Source organism: Triticum dicoccoides, chromosome 7A, assembly GCF_002162155.2.
Source record: "Triticum dicoccoides isolate Atlit2015 ecotype Zavitan chromosome 7A, WEW_v2.0, whole genome shotgun sequence".
Taxonomy (NCBI): Eukaryota; Viridiplantae; Streptophyta; class Magnoliopsida; order Poales; family Poaceae; genus Triticum; species Triticum dicoccoides.
The window spans coordinates 83,389,500-83,404,819 of NC_041392.1; the positions used below are offsets into that span (position 1 = coordinate 83,389,500).

At 45.4% G+C, this 15,320-nt stretch overlaps 2 protein-coding genes and 1 long non-coding RNA gene across 3 annotated transcripts; 1 reads left to right on the top strand and 2 right to left on the bottom strand.

The window, feature by feature from the left end:
• Positions 1 to 297: 297 nt before the first annotated feature.
• LOC119329452 (F-box only protein 7-like) lies at positions 298 to 1,671 on the bottom strand. Its single transcript, XM_037602497.1, has one exon. The coding sequence runs from the start codon at positions 1,669 to 1,671 to the stop codon at positions 298 to 300; it is 1,374 nt and encodes a 457-aa protein (XP_037458394.1).
• A 3,543-nt stretch (positions 1,672 to 5,214) lies between these two features.
• LOC119329943 lies at positions 5,215 to 5,921 on the top strand. The gene is made up of 3 exons (XR_005159834.1): positions 5,215 to 5,328; positions 5,409 to 5,507; positions 5,591 to 5,921. It is a non-coding gene; the product is annotated as an uncharacterized LOC119329943 (long non-coding RNA).
• Positions 5,922 to 13,178: 7,257 nt separating this feature from the next.
• LOC119332479 (F-box only protein 7-like) lies at positions 13,179 to 14,585 on the bottom strand. The gene is made up of 2 exons (XM_037605662.1): positions 14,448 to 14,585; positions 13,179 to 14,402 (listed from the first exon to the last, which is right to left on the bottom strand). The coding sequence occupies exons 1-2, from the start codon at positions 14,583 to 14,585 to the stop codon at positions 13,179 to 13,181; spliced, it is 1,362 nt and encodes a 453-aa protein (XP_037461559.1).
• Between the last annotated feature and the right edge of the window lie 735 nt (positions 14,586 to 15,320).

A 15,320-nucleotide genomic window follows, 5' to 3' on the forward strand; every position in this document is an offset into this window, starting at 1 on the left:
ACCTGAGGAGCAAATTTTTGTTTTGCAGTACTGATTCTGAACCAAATATAGATCCATTAACTACCTCTTTTATTTTCTTTAAGTTCGCCTTATATCTAATAGTGCAAGTACACTTCATTATTCCCACAAAAAAAGAAGTAAATATGTGTTTCCCACATATACAAATATCAAACTCATCAAGCTCCTTAGACGCAATGACATATGTGAATATATATGTGTTTCCCACACAGACAAATGTCAAACTCATCAGCTCCTTGGTGGCAAATACATATATTAATAGACTTGCCATGTTACTACCTATTCATACAATGACAAGTTCATCACTGTAAGACTGGGTGTTATCCATATGGGACTGGGCCAGCTGCACCAAAGCTGGAATACAATTTCTTCCGTACTGTCATCATCCAAGTTGAGAACACCTATGTCCCGGGGATTCGGCTTATACCTCCAATTATGTTGCTCATCATCTGCGAAATAGACACAATTTTCCTTCAGTTGCGGATATTCTTCAGCATTAAGGTACTGTGCCTGATTACGCCCAAGAAACAACACATGATGTTGCAAGCCATTTATTTCCACAAGCTCTTCTGCTGCCATATCAACTTTGTATAACAAGATTTTTCTAGTTTTAATAGCTATGAGGTCCTCAGAAGCCGCATCTATTAGTTCAATCTTTCTGCGGACTTGAAGCAGGCCGTCACACGGTGCCTGAACAACATACCACATGTCCCAGCTAATGTAATTGTCAATCTCATCTATAGTTATGTTCCTCGTGACGGTAGGGCCAGTGAGATCAAAAGTATCAATTCTTCCAGTTCCCGTGAATGCATACAATAGATCATGCATGTAGATGCATTGTTTATAGTCCCAACCAGGGGGCAGCAAGGTCCACTTACAATCTCCTATCCTTGCAAACGAAAGCTCACCTTCTGGACCGTGGATGAGAACCACAATGTAGCTTCCTGCCGACGGATCCGGAAAGATAAATGCCCTGACATAGAGGTGGTCACGAAGCTCGTCGGGAGCATAGGTTAACATTTTGGGATCAACGAGTTTGGAGCCTGAGTCCGCACAGTACACTTGCTCGGGCAATCCATACTTAACAATTGTACCTGCATCGTCAAAGATTGGCTCTACATAATCAATGGTGATCACCGGCGGGAGAGCAATCTGTTGACCAGTGATCGGATTGATAAGGTGGAGCTCAGACTTGTCATCTGCGGTAACTAGCCAACCATGCGAGGACCCAATCAGATACCTACTGCGGATGGGTGGATCCGGGAGAGTTAAATTGTAGACCCTCTTCTCTGCGAGGCTGTAGAGACAAGCGACGTTCTCACCAGCAGATTCAGAGGTGTAGAGGAGGCAAGGCGTCTGAGGCCGTTTGTACAGCTCAAGCTCGTTGCATAGGCTGGTATACGCAGAGCGCCAGGAGGTGCTGACAGAGGCCGCACGCATGAGGTCAGGTATCTCGAGGAGTGAAAATATTTCCATCAATACATCTTGCGGCAGCTCCGGCAATTTTCTCACCACAGTTTCAGTTTTCATCGGTGGTGAGACCTTTCTGAATTTCCCCAGTGAATCGGGAGAAAGAGCCAGCAACTTGGGCAAAATTCTCAGGCCCAAATGTGCAAAGCTCACTATCCTGGCTACGCTACAGCAGGCCTCCATTGGAGCAATTGCAAAACTCGGTCTTGTGGGAGAAGAATTGCTTCAGCGGCAAACCAACGGGACTTGGCTTGTTGTATATCTAATCTGAGAAGAAGCACACCGTCCGGGCTGCACTTATATAGAGAAGCCTGTCCAAGTCCAACCTCACCTGTGATCCGATTAGAAGAAGGGGTCCGGATCCAAGGAGGAAGCGGCCGTAGAAACTCTGGAAAAGATCCGGAATTCGAATCCGAGCAGTTACCTCAAGGGTTCCCGTCGATTGCTCCACTGCGCCTTGGAAGGATGCTGGCCACACCACCCAACGACCGGAGAGGCCCGGACAACCAGGAGTAATTGGCAGCGGAAGGTGGCTCCGCCGTCTTTGTCGCAGGCGGCGGCGCTGTGGGGGCAGGCAGGGCTGTGTCGCGTCTGCAGAGGTGAGCGGAGGGGCGTCTGTTTTGCACCCGAGCGCCGTGTGCTCATCGCGAGAGATCGATTCATTTTTAATATATTTTCGGAAATATTATACGACGAACGTTCACCAGCAGATAAACCCAAATGAACGTCTTATCAGCCGTCACAAGGATCTTGACGCAAAGGTATTTTCTCTTCACGGTTTTCATTCGTCTTTCTATTCCTTCTTCGTTTTTATTTCCTTTCTTTTTCAATTTTCACTCTTTTTTTGCTTTTCTTTCTTGCTTCATTTTTATTTATCTCTTTTTCGATTTTTCATCAGTTTTCTTTTGTTTTTCATGTTTCTTTGATTTTCTCGGTTTCCATTTTTTTCATTGGTTTCTTTTGTTTTTCATTTTTTTATTAGGTTTCTTCGGTTTCTCTTTTTATTTTTATTCACATCGCTTGCTCTTATCGGTTTTCACTGCATTTCCATTCTTTTGCACTTGTTTATTTGTTTTTTTTCATTTTTCTTTGATTTCCTTTTTTGTTTTCATTGTTTTTTCATTTTCCTTTGTTTCTTTTGTGTTTTCATTCTACATTTTTGGTATACATCAAGAATTGTTTGCCTAATATATGATTAATTTTTCAAATACAAGTTTAAAAAAACTTATTACATGGTCAACAATTTTTCTACACAAATTTTTAACATTTATAAAATTCTTGATTAACAATGTTTAAATACAAGATTTATATTTTTTGAGTACATGGTCAACATTTTTATATACAAATTTTAATATTTTTCAAATTTTCGATTACATTTTCAAATACCAGATTAATATTTTTTAATACATGATTAACATTTTTCTATATATACTTAATATTTTTTCTCAAATGCTTGATTTTTTTAGTACAATTTTAACATTTTTAATACATGGTCAACAAATACAAGTTTATCATTTTTCAATACATGTCAACATTTTATTCAAAAGCTTCATTAACATTTTTAAATACATGATCAACCTTGTGCCACACTTTGTATATGTTTTGTATACATTTTCTCGTATACATGGTCAATATTTTTTCTATGCACATTTAACATTTTTCAATTACATGATTAATATTTTTCAAAACATGATGTAAAGTATATTTTTGTAAAATATATGTTTAGAATTTTTGGAAGTGTAATAAAAGTAAAATAATAACAAAATGTGAAAACAACAGAACATGGAATCAAGGTTGTGGCCTCGAGCAAACTTGGGTCGGCCCATCTCAAGCTACCTTACGCGAGGGTTCCCTCTGTCTCGCGTGATGCAAGACATAGCGGCGCCCGGAGGACAGCCCCCAATTGACCTACCCCGGATATTAGGGTCCAACTTTTTAGTAAATATTCTTTTTTTTTCTTTTTTGAACTTTCTTTTATTGTTGAAGTTCTGCACAAGTGATCGATTCCTTCCATTTTTCTCCTTTTTTAACTTCCGTGTGATGTAGGCAGAAATCTATTCATTTCAATCGTGTGTTTTTGTTTGACCGGCATTACAATCATATTGAAGTGGGTCCTAATAAACTTGACGAGCTTGCTTGTAGTTTGAAGCCTAAACAGTCTAAGGCCCTGTGTTGTTTGGGCTTGAGCTTCGGTTTTTGAAGCATTTAGGCCCGTAAAAGCACAAACCCAAACAAACACCTGACATATGATGCTTGGCTTGATAGAAGCCACCTTCCCAATTGCACTGTGAAGCAAAAGACCTGGAGACAGGCTTTAATCGTCCCCCACCGGCTTCTCGCCCCTCCCACAAAACCTTGCCGCTCCACTTTGCAATAATTACAGTCAAAATGCCATCGATATATATAAGTGGTATCCCTTCAAAAACATGTCTCAGCTCACACCCCCACCCCATTTCCTCCCCAATAGCCCAAGAGGGAGAGAAGAAACAGAAGGGACTAGGGTTACGGGTCGCTGTCGCTGCCATATCCGGCCACCTCGGCGGCCGGTGCTCGCCTTACCGCCAGTAGGGTTTCTCCTCCTTCCTCCTCGCCTTGTTCCTGCTCCTGGAGCTCACTCCCCGGCATCCTCCCTGCCTCCCTAACCGAGCGCATCCGCCAGCCTTACCACCCTCGCCGTCGTTTCCCACCGGAGGCACCTCATGAAGATTGTCGCCGACTCAACCACGACACAAAAGATCTCCGCTGCCGCGCGCCTCCCCGCCTCGTCGCCGGTTGGCACGGCTCAAGATCTCTGCCGCCACATGCTAGGAATCTCTCTTACCCAGCGCTCAAACTTGATCCACCGGCGGCAGCACCTCAACTTCATCGACGATTGGAGCACCACCGTGCACTTCTCCTCCGTTGAGAACAACAACCACAGGTCATGAGGGGGCAGGCAACCTCGACGCTCACCTCTGACGGCAGCATGCCAAAGCGCTCCTGGATGGTGGCTAGCAAAGCGGCCGGCGTCACACCCTCCTCGCCGTCTCCTACAGCAGTGGCCAATAGGACGAGCCCGTGGTAGCGAGCCTCAAACGCATCCATGGATGGAGTGCGCGTTAGCCCCGACACCAAACCTCCTGCGGATAAGCCCGCGCCAGCAAGCTGCGACTCGATCCATCTCCTGGAACGAGCGCCGCAGAGAAGGTGCCGCCGTCTTGGCTCTCCGAGCCGGCGGACGGGGTGGTGGAGGTGACGCTCTCGTGGCCCATCGGAGGAGTTGGGTGACGAGAAGCTAGGAATTACGGGAGCGGAATTGGGGTTTTTTTGCCCCAGGACGAAACGGCTACAGCGCCTTATCCACTCCCACGGGTGGGGCTAGAGCTGACTGGTGGGTCCAATCTGACGTGCGGGTCCCGGGCTGACGTGGCATATAGCGGAGTAGCCTATAGGTAGTGCACGTGTAGAGCCAGGATTGGCTTTTCAAGCTCAGGGATTGTATTGACGACGTATTTTCATGTACCGGGACCGTATCGGTGCAATACGCAAGTTCTAGGACTGAAGTGGACGTAGCCAGCGAGTACAAGGACTATAGATGCAATTATCTCTTTCATTTACATTGCATTCGATGGTTCGCTCTTCGCTTTCTCGGAATGGCCCGCGACGTGCAGGTCGTCCTCGTGGGGTGCGTGGTTCGGTTGTTGGTCGCCGTGGTGTCGGATCTTCATTTACTTCCACGAGGTGGTGCTTCCGCTTGATCTATTGGGCCTGCATTCATGGCGGCTTCTGAATTGCCCGATATTCAGTTGCTGCGCCGGGGCGCTTGTTCCACTCGGGCTTTCCGTGCCCATGCATCTACTGGTTTGTTAATTTTCTTCCTTTATTTTGCTATTGTTCGGTTATTGCATGCTTCAGTTTTGTTTCCCTATTTGCTTCTGCAGTGTGTGTTGCTTCGACGGGTGATTCTTCTGGCGATGGTTCATCTATGCGGCGTAGAGAAGAGATTCGGCTTGGGAAACGCCCTCTTGATCATACTATTGGTTAGTGCGTTTCTTTTGTGGTTGTTTTCTTATTCGCTGCTGAGATAGAGTCTTAGGAAAATGGTGCGCCGTTTCTTTTGCAGGTGCCTCTTTCTGTCAGCCTCCGAGTTATGTGGCTCTCGCTGATCCTCCTATCCTTTCGGCCGATGCATGCGTCGGCAATTTTCTTGTTCTTTGACGTGACATCATTTTCAGTTTGATCAGTTGTATGGGTTGTGCGTTTCGCATGTGTTGTAATTTGTCGGTCGCATGGTTTTCTCCTTTGGGTGCGGGCATTCCGAGCTGCCCATGCACGCGCCATGTATCGATGGCTATGCCGTCAACGTTCATGCCCCATGCATGTGTCTCCCTTGTGCCTACGTGCGACTTCTGTCTGTATGGCCCACGCATGTGCTGCTGAGGGTTGTACGTGTGCGACCTTGACGTGCATGGCGTGCTTTCTTGTGTATACTCCGATTTCGCCATGCATGTCTTGGTTTCATATACTTATTTGTATATGGTTAAATTATTCAGTTTGTCTAATTCACATCTAGATGTTTTTTAAGGATGTCACATCTAAGCTCCCACAAGTATATAATGCAGCAGCAAGAAACAAAAAAAAACTAAAACAAAAAAATTGACCACAAGCAGAGTGGACATCAACTTAGATGTGACATAATTATGTCACATCTAGATGTGTTCTAGACAGACCCTAAATTATTTGCAGGGGAGTTGTCTCTTTCTGTTGGCGGTGCCGATCGCGTGGCGGGCTATCTCCCTGTGCCAGCTCTGTTTGTTGGTGGCCGTGTTAATGCTCCACCTGTTATGACGCGTCCGCGAGTTGTTCCGCTTCGTACTATGGGGCCTTCCTATCGATCAACTCCCTTAGGTTAGTTCTCATATTATGTTTCCTTATTTACAGATTTCTGACTTCATTTTGCTACTGCTGTTTTAAAGTGTTGCCTACTCCGATTTTGGACACTGTAGATACTGTTCGCAATCGACGTAAGCGGAGGTTGGTGCGGTCGTACCATTCGGTGAGGAAGAAAGGTTGGTGAACATTCTCATGTTTATTTTCTCCGTGTTTGATACGTTGTTAATAGCAATTTCCGGTGATGCGGTGCGTGGCATGAAGCCTCCACTTGAAAAAGATCTTGTTCTTCTGCTTAAGAGTATGGTTTCGTATCGTTTTGCATTTCAAATTTGTTTTGGCTACTGCTTTCACTTCTTTTTGGTAAAATTATGTTAGTATGTGATGCAGCTGTTTATAGAGGCCGTTCATATTATGGTGGTCCGGATCTTACTTGCGAGTGGTGTGGTGCATTTTATTGGTTTCATGAGGGCTCTGTTCATCACGTGGGCGCGTCTGCTCGCCGACCTGTCTACACTGGTTGTTGTCGGGGCGGTAAAGTTTCTTTGCCCAAATTCCGTGATTGGCCTCCCCACTGGATAGTTTGACGTGTTTTGATGGCGATGCATCTTCCAACCGGTTTATGCGTCTGATTAGGCAGTACAACTCCATGTTTTGTTTTACTTCTTTGGGCACCTACGTTGATCAAAGTATTAATATTGGTGGTGCTCCGTATGTATTTAAAATGAATGGTGTGGTCTACCACCGTATTGGCCCGCACTTACCAGCTGAGGGATTTTCTCCAAAGTTTGTGCAATTATATATGGTTGACTCAGCTGACGAGGTTCAGAGCAGAATTGATGTTTTTAGTAGGGAGGATGGTGGTTCTCTTGGTCCTGATCCTGAGATCGTCTCTGCTCTCATTGCAATGTTAAAGACACATCACCGTCTGGTTCACAAATTTAGGCTTGCTCGGCAAAGTTTGTGCAATCCTGATGTGCTTAAGGTATCTATACATTTTTTGGGTGATGATGGCGGTCCACACGGTACACGTTTTTCTGGCCCTACTTCTTCCGAAGTTGTTGCGCTTATAGTGGGCGATTTGACTCTGCAGTGTAGAAAATTTGATGTTGTGGCTGAGAGTTGTTCTGGCATTCTGAAGCATATATCTGCTCTCAACTATAATGTTGAGAGTTGTTCTGGCATTCTGAAGCATATATCTGCTCTCAACTGTAATGCTGAGAGTTGTTTTGGCATTCTGAAGTATATATCTGCTCTCAACTGTAATTTGATGCCTTTGCAATATCCACTTCTTTTCCCATATGGAGATAAAAGCTATCATTTGGGTATTAATTATGTTGATGATAATGAGCGCCATGCCCCAATTGTTTCGTCTGCGGCAAATGTGGATCAGTCCAGTGTTGACGATTTTGATTGTTAGAATGGTGGTACAACCGATGTTATTTCTGGGAATGTGACTGCTCCACGTGGGCAGGTAACTATGTTGGAATATTACAGCTACTATTTTCATTACCGTGAAGGTGAAGTCAATCCTTATACAAGTTGTGGTCGGCTCAGCCAGCAAGTCAGTGTTAATGCATATTCTTTTGTTGAATCTGACCATTTGGAGTACCATTTTCGGAAACAAGACAAGCTTCGTTCCGAGACTTATCAAGGCGTATCTGATGCAATGGGTGAAGGCAATTTTACCGGGAAGAATATTGGTGTTCAATTTATATTGCATGGTAGTTTTACTGGTGGGCGGCGTTATATGTTCTTGAACTATCACGATGGAATGGCTATATGCTGGCAGTATGGTGCCCCTGATCTGTTTATCACTTTTACGTGTAATCCTAAGTGGCAGGAGATTGCTGATGCTCTTGCTGCTGAGCCTGGGCAGACTGTTGTTGATCGTCCTGATATTACTACTCGAGTGTTCGCTATGAAGTACAAAGAGTTTCTTGAGGGGGTTAAGGATGGGTCCTTTTTTTGGGCCTGTTCAAGCATGTACGTTTTGTATTTGTTTCTATGTGTTCATTCCTTACGTTCTGCTCGGTATTTTCTTTGTTTTTGTATTGTCTAATTATTTTCATTTTATTTGCTTGCAGATCTATACGTTGTCGAATTTCAAAAGCGAGGTCTTCTGCATACACATACGTTAGTGTGGTTGAAGGCAGATATGAAAGATCCTTCTCCTTCATTTATTGATAGTCTCATTTGTGCGGAATTACCCGATCCTTTGACGGATCCTTTGGGCTATGCACTTGTTGATGAATTCATGGTCCATGGGCCATGTGGTGTATACAACTCTAAATGTGCTTGCATGAAAAAGAAGTGTTGTTCCAAGCGTTTTCCTAAGCAGTTTAGTGATGAGACGATGATTGACAATGTTGGATTTCCTATCTATCGAAGGTGTGATAATGGCCGTTATGTACTGAGGCAACAAGATTCTCTTCGGTTGGGAAATCAATGGGTTTTTCCATATAATATGAAGTTGCTGAAGAAATTCGATGCTCATATAAATGTTGAATGGTGCAATAAGACAAATTTGCTCAAGTATTTATTCAAATACCTTACTAAAGGTCTTGATGTTGTTCGCATGTGTGTTAACGTTGATAATAGGTCATCCCGTGTTTTTACAGTGCCCTGTCCTACAGGGAAGAACGAGATCGATGATTACGTCAAGTGTAGCTAGGTTTGTGCCTGCCTTCATACGCATTTGCATTTTCCTCTATTAGTTAGAGTATTGAAAACATTTTGTCTCTGATAGGTATCTTTCTGCATGCGAAGCCTTTTGAGGATGTTTGCATATAGTATTCACGGACGGGAGCCTTCCATTGAGAGATTGGTTGTGCATCTTCCTAATATGAATAGAGTTATATTTGCTGAAACCGACAACCTAGGGAATGTGCTAAACAACCCATTTGCTTCAAAAACTATGCTTACATAATGGTTTGCTGCAAATCAGGAGTACAGATCTGCAAGGTCACTAACTTATTTGGATTGTCCAAGTCAATGGATATGGAATAAAAGTGAAAAGGTGTGGACAAAAAGAAAACTTTCACGAAAATTGGGCAGCAAAATAGGTCGTATCTATCATGTGCACCCCAGTACGGGTGAATTGTTCTTTCTTCGGATGTTGCTTATGGTTGTTCCTGGAGCAACCTGTTTTGAGGATTTAAGGACACACAATGGTCGTATTTATGATACTTTCAAAGAAGCATGTCAATCTAGGGGCCTGGTTGGAGATGACAATGAGCGGTTCAAGCTGTTTGATGAAGTTATTGTGTGGGCAACTCCATTCCAGTTACGCCATATTTTTATGACTGTTCTTCTTCATTGCGAAGTTGGTAATGGGCGCACTCTTTTACGTGATGTATTCAACCGTGTGCCTGGCGCTCCTACTGATTGTTTAAGCTATGATTCTATATCAAGATCTACTGACCCTGTTGATGAAGTGGAATTGTTTTATCCTCCGGAGTTGTTGAATTCTATCACAATAAACAATTTCCCTCATCACAAGATATCAGTCAAAGTTGGTGTTCCTGTTATGCTTCTTAGGAACATTAATCAGTCCCTGGGTTTATGTAATGGAACACGGCTAATTATTACACGGTTGGGTGACAGAGTTTTAGAAGGAGAAGTTATTACTGGATCTCACAAAGGGGAGCGTGTGTGCATTCCATGTATAGTTTTAAATTCAGCAGGTTCTAAATGGCCTTTCACACTTCGACGATGCCAATTTCCAATAAGGTCGTGTTATGCTATGACTATCAACAAAAGCCAGGGGCAAACTTTATCTAAGGTGTGCGTATATTTGCAGGAGCCGGTCTTTTCACATGGACAATTATATGTGGCAGTATCCCGGGTTACTTCATGCAGTGGACTTGAATTTTTGATCGAGGATGATCGTGGATGTCCAACTACTGAGACTAGAAATATAGTTTACAAAGAGGTTATTCTTCGATTCTAACCGAAGAATACAGAAACTAGATTGTAGTGCCTTAGACAGGTATATCTAATAATCTAGCATTATTTTGTTGTAACCGAAGTAAAACTACAGGAACACTTATACGCAGAAGCTGTGTACTTTAGTTCAACAGATCTGCTAATACCGAAGTTCTTCTTCTGCATAGATGACGTCTGACAGTCCGTCTTTCCGTGCGCTGCTCTCTCCAGGACATTTATATGCCCTGAGAGCTGTGGATCTTGCTGAATCCATGAACCTGTGTGCCCTTTGCAGTCTTTCATTTATCAGGTGATTCATCTGTTTCAGTAGTTTGTTCTGCCTCTCTAGCACTTCATGCTGATTTGCATATGTATCCAGACCTTCCAACTGTATGTTATATTTCTTTGTCAGTAGATGAACCATCTCTCGAGCGGCTGCCTCCTCTGCTTCTTTTATTGTGCTGAACCTGGCATGCTTCTTTGGATCGAAACTACTTCACTGGCATGCTTCTTTGGATCGAAACTACTTCACTGACGACATTTGCTTTGCACGATCCTGAGCGGATGCCAAATCCAACAACTTTTGTACATTGGCATCTTGAATGGATGGTGTGAGATGGAGTGTCGTGCTGAAATCGTCCGTGAATGTCGTCTGTATAGCAGTTCTCTCTTTGGATACAGTTTCTCTTCATCTAATTCTTCCTCTTCGTTTCTTGGTTGGGAAACGTTTGTAGTCGGTGCGCTGGCCGAAGCTTCGGCCGGTCGCACGCGACCCGTTCGATACTTTTTCATCGTGTGGCTAGCCAGGCATGCGGCCTCTCTCCCGTGGTGGGACGCGTGGCTGATGGGCCCACCAACCGCTAGCACCAGGCCTTATCCTTTCGTCCAGACTTCACATCCATTCATTTTTCTCGCCATCAACGCCCGCGGCTCCGGCGAGCACGCTGCCCACCTGCCCCTCCGCTGCTCCGGCGAGCGCCGCTCCCCACCTGCCCCCACGCCGCGCTCCGGCGAGCACGCTCCCCACCTGCCCCTACGCTGCTCAGGCGAGCGCCGCTCCCCACCTGCCCCCGCGCTGCTCCGGCGAGCACCGACTCCACCTGTGCTGGAACGGCTGCTACATCGCGAAACGAGCGGATGAGATGCTGGAAAGCCTCGGTGGGAGCTGCAAGCGGGGATTTTTTTTGCTACAACTGGTGTTTTGTTTTGCTGGAATTAGCAATATTGTTTGCTACGATCTAGATTTTGGAAATGCTTTTTTGCTGGAACAGTCTAAATTTTTGCTGGAACCGGCGAACCATTTTGCTACAACCGTGTTTGGTTTTTGTTACTACCGGTGTTTTGTGGATTTGTGCTACATCCATCTCCATGACATCGTCTGTTTTTTCAGCCGATTTTTTTGTTACAACCATGCTATGATTTTGTTGGAGCCCAAGACAAATTTTGCTACATCCAGCCACGGCGGCGATGGCTTTTTACTTCGATGGAATCGACAACCAATTTTTGATACAAACAGCGAACAGTTTTGCTTCAACCAACATCTTTTTTAGCTGGAACCATTGGATTTTTTTGCTGGAGCCTATGCTTTTCCAGAGATGCAAAGCTATTTTTGATACAGCCGGCAAGAAATTTTGCTTCAACCAATATCTAATTTTGTTGGAACCAGCAATTCCAAAGCGGCGACAAGCGAAGCTTCATTTTGTTTTTCATTTTTTGCTACCACCGTTTTCTAGTTTGCTGGAAGCATCACATTTTTTTGCTACCACCCGTTGTTTTTGGATGCGAATCATGGCGTCGTCGCCATTGATCCTGCAAGGGCGAGGGAGAGAGGTGAGGGGATGGACAACACCGCCGAGCAGCGGAGCTGCAACCAGCAGCTCACCGGCGTCGAGCGCCTCGGCGGGTGGACGGGCTGACAAGCGTTGGTGGCGCCATGGCCGGGGCGGCGGGTGGCCGGGGCGACGGCCGCCGACCGGGGCGACGAGCGCCGCAGCGGGCAGCCAGGCCGACGAGCGTGGGTGGCCCCATGGCCGGGGCGACGGGCGCCGTGGCGGGCGACATGGGTGACGGGCGTCACAGGTAAGGCGACCAGCATAGGAGGAGGATGAAGTGAGGGGGCACATCCGATGGATGGCTAGGCGCGTAGGATCGTACGGTCCTGCGTAGACGGGCCGAATCGTTGCGTCGGTGCGTCGGTGCAGAGTAGTGCCCTTCTTGGTTGCATGCCCACAGCGTAGCTATATTGTTCAAAATTCTTTTTGGAGACAAGAAATGCTTCACTTCGAATTTTGGTTCGGAGTCAAGGGCATTTGCAATCTGTGATAAGATGGCTTTATAGCTAATCCGTATTGTTATTGTTTCTTCTACTTAAATATAGTCAGTAGTAACGTAGTCTTACTTGCCGTAGCACTCTATATATGAAAGGACGTCAACTTCTGCTTTCCGTACCTGGTGCATGCACTCCTTTTTTGGATTTTGTTTTCTTCAATCGTTGCATTTCTTTAATTCCGAAAAACTGAACCATTTCGACGGGCGCGGCGTGCCGCCGCGCAGGTTCTGCTAGTACTTTGCCAAATAAAAGATGACCCCTGTTTTAGACTTGCATTCATTAGATCCCGTTCCCAAAAATATTTTGCTTTCAAGATAGTAACTCAGCTCCTTAGTTGCAAATATATATGTTAATAGACATGCCACGTACAACCATCATACACCAATGTCACAACTCCCATAAGACATCTACACTTCTACGCAACGTTTTACAACTGAAATAACTAGTATTAATCAAATAAAAATACCAGCACATGGAAATTTACTATATCACAAACGATTCTGCTGAGATTCGTAAAAAAATACCTATTCGTACAACGACAAGTTCATCACTGTAAGACTAGGTGTTATCCATATAGGACTGGCCAGCTGCACCAAAGTGGGGATACAATTTCTTCCGTACTATCATCGTCCAAGTTGAGAACCCCTATGTCCCGAGGGTTCGTCTTATACTTCCAACTATATTCCTCATCATCGGTGAAATAGACACAATTTTCCTTCAGTTGCGGATATTCTTCAGCACTAAGGTACTGCGACTGGTTACGCCCAAGAAACAGCACGTGATGATGCAATCCATTCATTTTCACAAGCGCTTTTTCTGCCATATCAACTTTATATAACAAGATTTTTCTAGTTTTAACTATGAGCTCCTCATAACCCGCATCGTCTATGAGTTCATCCTCCCTGCAGACTTGCAGCAGACCGCCCCACGGTGCCTGAACAACATACCACATGTCCCGGCTAATGTAATTGTCAATCTCATCTATAATTATGTTCCTCGTGACGGTAGGGCCAGTGAGATCAAAAGCATCAATTCTCCCAGTTCCCGTGAATGCATACAATAGATCATGCATGTAGATGCATTGTTTATAGTCCCAACCCGGGGGCAGCAAGATCCACTTGCAATCTCCTATCCTTGCAAACGAAAGCTCACCTTCTGGACCGTGGATGAGAACCACAATGTAGCTTCCTGCCGACGGATCCGGAAAGATAAATGCCCTGACATAGAGGTGGTCACGAAGCTCATCGGGGGCATGGGTTAACATTTTGGGATCAACCAGTTTGGAGCCTGAGTCCGCAGAGTACACTTGCTCGGGCAATCCATACTTAACAATTACTGTACCTGCATCGTCAAAGATTGGCTCTACATAATCGATGGTGATCACCGGCGGGAGAGCAATTTGTTGACCAGTGATCGGATTGATAAGGTGGAGCTCAGACTTATCATCTGCGGTAACTAGCCAACCATGTGAGGACCCAATAAGATACCTACCGCGGATGGGCGGATCCGGGAGAGTTAAATTGTAGACCCTCTTCTCCGCGAGGCAGTAGAGACAAGCGACGTTCTCACCAGCAGATTCAGAAGTGTAGAGGAGGCATGGCGTCTGAGGCCGTTTGTATAGCTCAAGCTCGTTGCATAGGCTTGTATACGCAGAGTGCCAGGAGGTGCTGACAGAGGCCGCACGCATGAGGTCAGGTATCTCGAGGAGTGAAAATATTTCCATCAATACATCCTGCGGCAGCTCTGGCAAATTTCTCATCACAGTTTCAGTTTCCAACGGCGGTGAGACCTTTCCCAATACATCCTGCGGCAGCTCCGGCAAATTTTTCAGCACAATTTTAGTTTCCATCCGTGGTGAGACCTTTCTGAATTTCCCCAGTGAATCAGGAGAAAGAGCGAGGAACTTGGGCAAAATTCTAAGGCCAAGATGTGCAAAGTTCACTATCCTGGCTAAGCTACAGGAGGCCTCCATTGGAGCGATTGCAAAACCAACAGGACTTGGCTTGTGTATCTAATCTGAGAAGAAGAGCACATCGACCTGGCTGCACTTATATACTCCCTCCGTTCCCAAATATTTGTCTTTCTAGGCATTTCAAATGGACTCAACATACGGATGTATGTAGACATATTTTAAAGTGTAGATTCACTCATTTTGCGCCGTATGTAGTCACTTGTTGAAATCTCTAGAAAGAAAAGTATTTAGGAACGGAGGGAGTAGATAAGCCTGTGTAATTCTGACATCACCTGCGATCCGATTGGAAGAAGGGAGTCCGGATCCAAGGACGAAACGGCGGGGACTTGTTGCCGTAGAAACTTCGGAAAAGATCCGGAATTTGAATCTGAGCAGTTACCTCAAGGATTCCCGGCGATTGCTCCACTGCGCCTTCGAAGGGTGCCGGCCACACCATCCAACGACCGGAGAGGCCCGGAGAATCAGGAGTAAGAGCATGTCTAGTAGAACCATCAAACCCTCGCTAGCGTTTTAAGGGTCCAAAAATGGTTTTTTTATACACTTTTATGGATTGAAAAACAAGGACAAAAATTAGAACTCTCAAACCCAACCCTTATAACGGAATATTTCCCATGAACAACGTTGTCGTTGCGGGCATACCGTCGAGCACCTCGTGCACGACGGGCGGAGTGCGGGGCGGGCGCGGGCGGAGGGCAGTGGCCGGGGGGTGGGAGGCGGAGGCGAAGGCGGAGGGCG

Coding starts and splice junctions, on each gene's coding strand:
- LOC119329452 (XM_037602497.1), bottom strand. CDS start 1,671: ATGGAGGCCTGCTGTAGCGTAGCCAGGATAGTGAGCTTTGCACATTTG.
- LOC119332479 (XM_037605662.1), bottom strand. CDS start 14,585: ATGGAGGCCTCCTGTAGCTTAGCCAGGATAGTGAACTTTGCACATCTT. Junction 14,403..14,447: donor CACGGATGGAAACTAAAATT/GTGCTGAAAAAT, acceptor GTATTGGGAAAG/GTCTCACCGCCGTTGGAAAC.